This window comes from Panthera uncia, chromosome C2, assembly GCF_023721935.1.
Source record: "Panthera uncia isolate 11264 chromosome C2, Puncia_PCG_1.0, whole genome shotgun sequence".
Taxonomy (NCBI): Eukaryota; Metazoa; Chordata; class Mammalia; order Carnivora; family Felidae; genus Panthera; species Panthera uncia.
This window is the reverse complement of record NC_064810.1, coordinates 81,085,447-81,094,783: the sequence shown is the minus strand read 5'-3', so window position 1 is coordinate 81,094,783 and position 9,337 is coordinate 81,085,447. Positions and strand designations below refer to the sequence as shown.

The window sequence follows — 9,337 nt, the reverse complement described above, 5'->3', positions numbered from 1 at the left end:
AATTCAATTAAGCTCACTGCCTCCCTGCTTTATGGCCTACTCCCTCTGGAGAAGGGATATGGATAGGTGGGCAGTCTCCTTTCCAGAGCTGGCACTGTAACAGTTCCTGTACCTGGCACCCCTCTTGCCTCTTCCCCTGTCCAAGATTGTGGGAGTTGGAGGGTTACTTCGCTGGAGGATTGGACCCTTGAAGCAGACATGGTGGGATGTCCTGTTGCTTGGTAGGGGAGAAGAGAGAGACAAATAGCTGTGGGGTACCTTTAGACACACTGAACTCCTGGAAGAATGTGATCCAGACCCCAATAACGGGGAGGAGGCCTTGGGTTTCAAACTGTTTATAGCCGGAGAAGTCCTCTATGGTTTCAAGGTCTCATCTGTGAAAGGATGGGGCTGGATGCAATGACTTTCACCGTCCTCATTCTGTGTACCTGGCAGCCTGGGCCCAGAGCTTTCCCTCCCACCCTTGCCTTTCGGGGTCGCTGCGCAGTAGGGCCTGGGAGGAGGGGACGAGGTGTTTCCGGACTCGGCCCCGGGCCGCCTCTGCGTGGCTGTGACGTGTTTCGCCCCGCCTGCCTTGGGTGGTGACGCGGGTGGCCACGCCCCGTGCTGACGTCACCGGCCCGGTTCCCTCTCCGGGGAGCGGCGGCGGACGCTCGGCTCCCACCCCCTCCCCTCTCTCGGGCTCTCCCCTCCCCGGTGGCGGCCGCGGCCCGACCCTCTGTGAGGCGATGGCCCGAGCCCCGAGCGCAGGCTAGCGTGCCTGGGTTCCCGGCCATGGGCTGTATCGGCTCTCGGAGTCCGGCGGGTCAGGGTAAGAGGCGGAGGCCGGGCACGGGTTGGAGAATCGGGCTGCGGCTGCCCGGTGCGCGGGCCGCGGGTGGGTGGGGGCCTTGAGGAAGGGGCCGGTGTCGGGAGGGGGAGGAGCTTGTACCGGGGAGGCGGGCCTGTTAGGAGGGAGCGGAAAGGAGCGGGGAGGGGGCTAAAGCGACTCGGCTTCGCTCCCACGGCCTGCCTGCTTCTGGGTTTTGCAGGGTAGACTCGTGGTCTTTCCGCCTGGATTCCCACCGCTGAAGGTGGCAGGAGGTGCACAGCCTTGGGAGGGGCAAGTTGTCCATGGCAACTGGCCATCCACGCCCACACACTCGCCGCCCCCAGCCCACACCTCTCCTCTCACTGTCCTGGGAGTGGCTCTCTGCTGGGAACCTGCCTCTTCTAGCTGCGTCCCAATACCCTTAAGGAGGTAGCCTGCAAAGGCTGTCGAGCACCCCAGCACGGAGTTTTTGTACTCCCCCGCCCAGAGTCGGCTAGTTTATGAAGGAGACTGAGGCCCCATTTGGGGCACCTGTGAGCACCTGATCACCTCTCACCTCATAACTACTATTTTAGTTCCTTTTCCCCACTCCCAACAAAAACATTATCCTACCTTGTGTAGAGAAAGAGGAGCCAGGAGAGAGGCCATCAGGGCTTCCCACAACTGCTGATCCCTGCTGCTTGGGCCTTGGTTCCCATGGATGGTGGGTGGTGCATGCTGTGGCCTGGCCATAGTCCTATGCATCTGAGGTCCAGCAGCCAACTTAAGTGTCCTGGGTTTCTCCAAGCCCAAAGCCAGGCAGCGTTGTTGTTGTTGTTGTTGTTTTTTTCCATGAAGTTGAAGGCTGGGTTTTGGAATGGGTCCTGGGCTTTCAGGGCAGGTGGTCAGTCATACAGGCCTTAGAGTGGTTGGTACTTGAGATGTTTTGAAGCTAAGACTAGCTGAGATTTGTACTTTCCTTGGTTCCCATGAGGAATTCTGGGATTTGTAGTCCTAAATTAACCTCATGGCTTTTGAAGCTGAGAAGCAGCAGGCTGCTCTGATCCCTCTGGACCTGCTAAGGCTTGGGGTTTAGGAAGTCATTCCTCCTGTAGTCAGGGGAGAATTTGGCTGACCTTAGGACTGGCTTTGAGAGCCCTGATTAGGTACCAGCTGGGGGCCAGGGATGGCCTGTAACCTTGTGTCTTCCTTCTGGTTGGTAGCATTTCTGGGGACCACCAGCTGGCTGAGGCTCAGGGACAGAGACGGCTACTCCAGCTAAAGGTCAGTTGTGATGTACATTGCCTATTGGCACTGTCTAGGGGATGGGCCTCAGCTCCCTGAGCTTCAGAGAGCTCTGCTGGGCCCCTGGCACTCCCACCTCCTCAAAGCCATGAAGCAGGAGTGTTCTCCTTCTGTGACTAGGCACAGGTTCCAAGTGGGGAGGGGACTGGCTCAGCATCCGGAGCCAAAATAAGAATAGAACTGGGAGCTGAGCCTGGAGCAGTTCTGGGCTTTTGGTTCTCTGCATCAACACAGCCAGCATGCCTATGATTTCTGTGCTGGGCAAAATGTTTCTATGGCAGCGTGAAGGGCCTGGAGGACGATGGACTTGTCAGACGAGTCGCAGAGGTGAGACCAGGGACTGTAGATGTGATCTGGGAGGTAAGGGGAAGCTGAGGAATTGGGTGCTCAGGTGGCAAAAGGAAAATTACTCTGGTTTAGATAGTGGGAACCAGGATGATACAAGAACAACCAGGCTGGGGCCAGACAGGGCATCAGGAAAAAAGCCTTAGGGGACTGGGATGAAAGTAAGAAAAAATCATGGGTTTGTCAGAAGAGAAGAGTAAAGAGCTGCATACCAGCTGATGCTGGCGAGAGGAAAGAACCAAGAGAAGGAAGGCAGCAAGGCTGTAAAGGGTCCAAGGTGGTGGTGGGGAGGAGGATGGCGATGGTGGTGGAAGATTGCGGTGTGCTTTCCAAGAGGAATGGGTAGGCCGAGAAACCCAAGATTCAGAATTTATGAAAGTGTAGGTTTCATCCCTAGGGTTCTGACGGTAAAATGTATCCAGAGGAGGAAGGGGGACAGTGGGCTGCCACAAAGTGGTCCCAGAGGCCTGAAGGTCAGGAATGTGGGATAGGGGCTTTCAGAATTGTGGAGAGCACCAGGTGGTTGCTGATATTGGGAAGGGGAGAGGGAGAGGGATGAGGAAAAATGATATGGCAGCGCGATAAAAATGAGGATTTTGGCACAAGTGAGAGCCCAGGTGAACAGCCTTTCCCCCACCCCTCAGTGGCCTCGGACCCGGCTTGGGCTGTGGAGTGGATCGAACTTCCTCGGGGCCTCTCTCTATCTTCCTTGGGATCTGCTCGGACCCTCCGAGGCTGGAGCCGATCCTCCCGCCCTTCCTCCGTGGACAGCCAGGACTTGCCAGAGGTGCTGGGCCCCTGGTGTTGGTAGGGGGAAGGGGGGCCGCATTCACATGAAGGGGATCTGTATCCCCCACCTCCGCCTCGACAGCCTGCTTCTGGCTCTCTTTTCCTGCGAGCGGAGGCGCTATCCGGCCGGCGGGGCCCGAGGCCGCCCCCGCGCCGGTCTGCTCTGCTCGGCGTGGTGCCAGCGGGCGGGCTTTGCTCGCGCCTTGGGCGCTGACGTCAGCGCATCCCAGGCCGTATCCCGGGAGATCCTGTTGCATGGTGATGGGTTGCCAGGGAGACACACACCTTTTCTCTGGGCCTGGGCCGCAGCTGCGCGCAGCGCAGCGCCGGGCACGGATGGCGGTGGCTGGGGGCAGTGAGGGGAGGAAGGGAGAGCCAGCCAGGAAACACCCAGCAGGTGCTCCTCCCCCCAGGCCTGGCCGGAAGCTAACGGCGCCACCCTGGGGCCCATGTAAGCCAGGTACTGATGGGGGGGAGGGGGGGGGCCCGTGCGGGCAAAGGGTGGGCCTGAGGTCAAGGGAGGAGGTGGAGTCCCTCTTGTGAGGGGTGGGAGCTAGGCAATGCCAGGGAGGGGTCATGTGCTTCCAACTTCATTCATTCATTCATTGAGGGAAACATTTGACGGGGCTTGCCGAGGAGCACTGAGCCAGGTGTAGGGTGGAGGTAGGAACCTAGGTGAATCAGTCAGGCCCTGCCATCCTGAGATCCCTCAGGAGAGATGGAAGGGCAATGCTGAGGTGGGTGTGGGGGCGGGGAGGGGGGTATCTAAGAAGAGACAGAGAGAAGACTGGACTGAAAATATAATAGGAGGTGACACTTGAGTCAGGCCTTAAATGGTAGGGAGCATTTTGTCAGGCAAGGATGGCGTTCTTAGCCCAGGGGAAAGCCAGGTTCCTTTGCCTGGTGGCAGGAGGGATGCTTGCTGACAGGGAAGGTGAAAGTGGGGTTTTATTGGGCAGAGGAGATCTGTCATGGATTCCAAGGCCTGGAAGGAGGCAGGGGGCTCACAGAGTGGGCTGTGAAACTAGGACTTCATTGGACAGCAGAGGAGCCCAGAAAAGATTTTAAATAGGGACATGTGACCAGTTGCATTCCAGGAAAATTATTTGTTTACATTTATACTTTGCCTCATTCACTCAGCCTGTGTGTTTAGAAAGGTTACTCTGTACCAGGCACTGTGCTAAACACTGGGGTGCAGCAGTGACAAAAGAGACCAAATTCCTTCAAGAGCTAAAGATCAGTGAGGGAGACCAGCGACAAATAAGGAAACACACAAAGTGGGCCATGATTTCACACACAGGGTACGTTTATAGAGGATGGTGACTTGTTACAGAAGGAGGATGGAAAACTGGTTGGGTGGCCAGGAAGACCCTTCTGAGGGAATGATGTTTCAGCCAAGACAAAAGATGAGAAGGAGCTAGCCAGCCATGGGGAGGAGGGAGAGGAACACTTACACAACATCCTAGGCTAAGAAAATAGCATGGAATTGGAGGAGCTCATGGGTCTCCAACTATGCTAATCTGGACACGGAGTATTGAGGGCTTGAGGAAGGGAAGGCAGTGGCAGTGGGAGCCGAAAGGATGAGCAAAGCATAGGGGAGAGTTGACGGTCATGCTGAGGCTTGGAGCCAGACTGAATGGGCAAATGCGTGATGCCGAGTAAAGAAGCTGGGGAGCAGGGCCAGATGTGGGAAAAGGTGTTGGGTTTGGTTTGGGTCATGCTGAGTCTGTGGCCCTGGTAGGCTGTAAAAACAGCTGGAGGATTGAGAGGAGATGGTCAAAGAGAAAAGGACCTGGAGGAAGTCCTTGATGCCATAGCTTTCTCCCTTCCTCTTTTTCCTTCTCAAAGGTTCTTGACTTCCCAGATTGCCTCCTTCCCCTTTGGGAGCTGAGAAGGTGGGGCAGGGGTGATAGCTACAGTTCTGCTCCTTTGGGTCCGCCTGGATCTCTGTTGCTCCTTGGGAGCACATAGCTTGCTGGTCCTGGCTTCTTAGCCTCCCTCTTACGTGTCTCAGCAGCCCCTGAGACATATGTGCTGCCCTGGCGTCTCTTCCCAGCTCCCATATTCCCTTGACACCTTGGGTGGGTTATGGGCATGCAGGGATGCTGCTGTCAGAGGGGCACTGACTCTCTGATGCTGTCACCCAAGGTGAATGTTGGAGACACAGTCGCGATGCTGCCCAAGTCCCGGAGAGCCCTAACTATCCAGGAGATTGCTGCGCTGGCCAGATCTTCCCTGCATGGTACGCACCCCCTTCCCATACCTTTGGCCACTCTGTCCTTCCTTCTTCCTTTTGCACATACACATTGGGGACTGTATCCTGTGAGCTCTTGCTGGGATCTCCCTTTTCCTCCCCTTCTCAGATGAATCCCAGCTTCCTCCTCCCATCCAAAGGCACATGTGGACCCAAACTACCACCACCCTTCCACTCCCCTCTCAGATGCTCCCTGGCCTGTGCCCTAACCAGGCCTCCCTCTGCCCCACCTGCAGGTATTTCCCAGGTGGTAAAGGACCACGTGACCAAGCCCACCGCTATGGCCCAGGGCCGAGTGGCTCACCTCATTGAATGGAAGGGTTGGAGCAAGCCAAGCGACTCACCTGCTGCCCTGGAATCAGCCTTTTCCTCCTATTCGGACCTCAGCGAGGGTGAACAAGAGGCTCGCTTTGCAGCAGGTGGGGACAGGAAGGGGTCAGCCACACGTTTGTCATAGGGATGCTCTCATTGTCTCAGACCTGATGTGGAGGTTGGAGTCTTTCCATACCCCTCTCTTTCCTCTCCTGTCTCCAAGCTGAGCCCTAGTCTTAATTCTTCCTCTAATGTATTCTGCTAACGAACCTTCTCCGCTAATGAATTCCGTGTCCTCCCCGACAGGAGTGGCCGAGCAGTTTGCCATTGCAGAAGCCAAGCTCCGGGCGTGGTCTTCGGTGGATGGTGAGGATTCCACCGATGAATCCTATGATGAAGACTACCCTGGAGGAACTGACTCAGGTGAGGGGCAGTCCATGCTCGTGCCCCTAGCTGGGGTGGGACTGAATGAGAGGCCTTGTGATTCAGAGGCTTTTGGAAGGGGTGGGGTGCAGACCCTGTCCAGGCAGTCCTTGACATTTCCAGGGGCAAGAGGGCTGTCCACGATCATGGGGGGGCAGTCATCACCTGGAAATGGAGTAGTTCCTTTCCCACAGGTGCGGAGCCTTCTCTGCCTGTGCCGTTGGGCCTTGTAGTCCAGAGACCTCACTGATACCTTCTGTGCAACTGTGTCTCTGGGAGGGTCTGCTGTGCCTCACCTTTCCCTCTCAGGGCAGCCTTCTGGCCAGCTGTGGCAGCACAGATGAGCCACAGCAGCATAGCACCTCACAGGGCCATAGCCCCAGACAAACAGGAAGGCGTGCTGGGCCTGGACCGCCCACAGGGCCGTGCTGGCTCATGTTCAGCATCCTCAAATTCCATCTGAGACCTGCCTGTCGGCCTTTCTCTGGGCCAGTGCTTCCAGAGGGGACCCTGCGGGGCTGTGCAGCTGTGCACAGCCCTCCTTTCATCTTCCAATCCCCAGACCACATGGCTGACTTTCTCTGTAGCTTCTAGGCTCATGCCTCACAACACTCCCCCCACCCCTACTTCTTTGCCTTTGAAGATTGCCTCCACCAGCCCCCACCCCTCCAGCTAATTAACAGATTCTCCAAGAGCAATACATTCGAGCAGACTAGCAATACATTAGACTTCTGCTGTGGTCCAGAGGTGACTGATTTGGTTGCCTGAGGCCAAGATGGAGCCCGAAACCATAAATGCTCTCGTTTGATTGAGTTGCAGGCCTGCTTTTTGATCCTTGATGTAATGATAATAACATTTATCCGAGGCCACCACGACCCCACGTAGAACCTTCATGCAAATTCAAAAAAGCACCTCTCTCTCTCTGGTGGGGAGGGTCCCATGCTAGGGCATGCTGCTTGATGAGCAGAGGGTGGGCTGAACTTCAGTCCACACTCACTGCCTTGGATAGGCTCCCCTCGTGCAATGGACAACTGGCACAACCATGTGTGGTATCCCTGCATTTATTACTTTCTTACTTTGTGCTACATTCTTTTGTTCTCTCAGCAACCCCATAAGTAGGTATATTAGACTCTCCAATTTGCCATTAAGGAAACTGAGGCACCCAGCGGTTAAGTGACTTGCGCAGTTACCCAGCTCCTACCCACTCTCCCCATAGCTAGGGGTGCCAAGGGTGGAGTGGGGAGAATGTGGCTTCCAGGTTGGTCAATTGACATGGGGCTAGTAGGGCTTAATTCTTTTTTCTCCCCCTGCAGATATGGCTGGGCAGCTGCCCCTGGGGCCCCACCTCCAGGACCTCTTCACTGGCCACCGATTCTCCAGGCCTATGCGCCAGGGCTCTGTGGAGCCTGAGAGCGACTGCTCGCAGACCGTGTCCCCAGAGACCCTGTGCTCTAGTCTGTGCAGCCTGGAGGATGGGTTGCTGGGCTCCCCAGCCCGCCTGGCCTCCCAGCTGCTGGGTGACGAGCTGCTCCTCGCCAAACTGCCCCCCAGCCGGGAAAGTGCCTTCCGTAGCCTGGGCCCATTGGAGGCCCAGGACTCGCTCTACAACTCGTCCCTCATGGAGTCCTGCCTTTCCCCCGCCGAGGAGGAGCCAGCCCCCTGCAAGGACTGCCAGCCTCTCTGCCCGCCACCAGTGGGCAGCTGGGAACGGCAGCGGCAAGCCTCTGATGTAGCTTCTTCTGGGGTGGTGTCCTTAGACGCGGATGAGGCAGAGCCAGAGGAACAGTGACCCAAATCATGCCTGGTGGTGGCATGCGTCCCCTGGCTGCTGCTGGGGGCAGAGCCTCTGTGCCCAAGTGCAGGCTGGAGGCCTCCAGCAGAGCTCCAAAGCCTAGAGGGCTCCTGGGAGCACTCACTCCTCCGTTGTGTGTTTTGCATGAAAGTGTTTGGAGAGGAGGCAGGGGCCAGGCTGGGGGCGCATGTCCTGCCCCCACTCCTGGGGTTTGCCGGGGGTTGCCCGGGGCCCCTGGGGCATGGCTACAGCTGTGGCAGACAGTGATGTTCATGTTCTTAAATCAAAAATGCCACATACACATTTCCTCTTTGGATGATGTGAACCCCTAAGGGGGTGGTTGTGACTGGGCCCTGTGGGGTGGAACGGGAGGGAGCCCGGCCCCCTCTCCCCCTTCCCTGTGCCTCTCTCTTTGCTTCTCTCCACTTCTGAGTCCATGTGCAGTGCTTGACAGACTCCTCCCCCATCCCAGGGCGGGCTGGCTCTTACCCTCCTGGAGCCTAGGATTGAGCCGTTTCCCCCAAGGGCCCCTCGCCCAGCTGGGCTCGTGCTGTGCTTTGCCTCTCCATCATCTCTAAATCTTCTTCTATTTCCTAAAGAGGGGTTTTGGTCTGTTCTTTCAGTCGTATTCTCTGGGAGGCACTGGATTGATGAAGGCATGTACCCTCTGCCCTTTTCCTGGCCCCTTGTAGGATGTGTGGGCAGGATCCCAGCGGCTCACAGCCTGCCTGGCTGCCCTATTCACCGAGTTCTTGTCAGAGTGGAGTTGGGAGAAGGGATGGCTCCACTTGCTACGGAGCTGTGACTTCAATGTTCTTCCAGAGAGGGCCACAAGGGGGCCACGTGGGTGGCTGGGCAGTTGTCTGTGGGGGCCTGAGCCAGGCAGGAATTGTGCCAACAAGTGACAGTCATGTGGGAGTGTCTCTCCTTGGGGAGGGAGGAGGGTAGTGCCTTTCTTGGCTGAATGAAAGGCCAAAGCTATAGCACTGCGGGCCTCTGCCCCAGCTAGCGTGTTGATAACTAAGCAGTGGAGGCCTCTATGGATCCTGTGTTCCACAGACCGTGAGCTCTGGAGTTTTATGGCTGTGGGGGGTTTGGGTGGCTGCAGAATTCCGAGCCTTGTAGGCTTTGGCAGGTAAGAGGGCCCAAGGTAAGAACAAGAGCTGATGGGCACAGGCATTCTATATATAAGTGGCTCATTAGGTGTTTATTTTGTTCTATTTAAGAATTTGTTTTATTAAATTAATATAAAAATCTTTGTAAATCTCTATATACATCTGGTCATTGGAGGTTCCAGTATAAACCCATCTTAGTTCTACCCATTTCC

The 9,337-nt window shown here is 56.5% G+C and overlaps 1 protein-coding gene across 5 annotated transcripts; it reads left to right on the top strand.

The window, feature by feature from the left end:
• Nucleotides 1-110: 110 nt before the first annotated feature.
• Nucleotides 111-9,268, top strand: FAM131A (family with sequence similarity 131 member A). 5 transcript variants are annotated; one of them, XM_049628463.1, is made up of 7 exons: nucleotides 111-811; nucleotides 2,014-2,074; nucleotides 3,085-3,227; nucleotides 5,378-5,471; nucleotides 5,720-5,902; nucleotides 6,102-6,218; nucleotides 7,532-9,268. In XM_049628463.1, exons 4-7 carry the CDS (start codon nucleotides 5,402-5,404, stop codon nucleotides 8,005-8,007), a joined length of 846 nt encoding a protein of 281 aa, XP_049484420.1. In that variant the 5' UTR covers nucleotides 111-811; nucleotides 2,014-2,074; nucleotides 3,085-3,227; nucleotides 5,378-5,401; the 3' UTR covers nucleotides 8,008-9,268. The 5 variants fall into 5 exon arrangements, with proteins under 5 accessions (XP_049484420.1, XP_049484423.1, XP_049484422.1 ...); XM_049628466.1 differs by lacking the exon at nucleotides 3,085-3,227; XM_049628468.1 differs by lacking the exons at nucleotides 111-811; nucleotides 2,014-2,074 and adding an exon at nucleotides 2,085-2,422.
• Nucleotides 9,269-9,337: the final 69 nt, after the last annotated feature.

Coding starts and splice junctions, on each gene's coding strand:
- FAM131A (XM_049628468.1), top strand. CDS start 2,335: ATGCCTATGATTTCTGTGCTGGGCAAAATGTTTCTATGGCAGCGTGAA. Junction 2,423..3,084: donor TTGTCAGACGAGTCGCAGAG/GTGAGACCAGGG, acceptor CCCACCCCTCAG/TGGCCTCGGACCCGGCTTGG. Junction 5,472..5,719: donor GGCCAGATCTTCCCTGCATG/GTACGCACCCCC, acceptor CCCCACCTGCAG/GTATTTCCCAGGTGGTAAAG.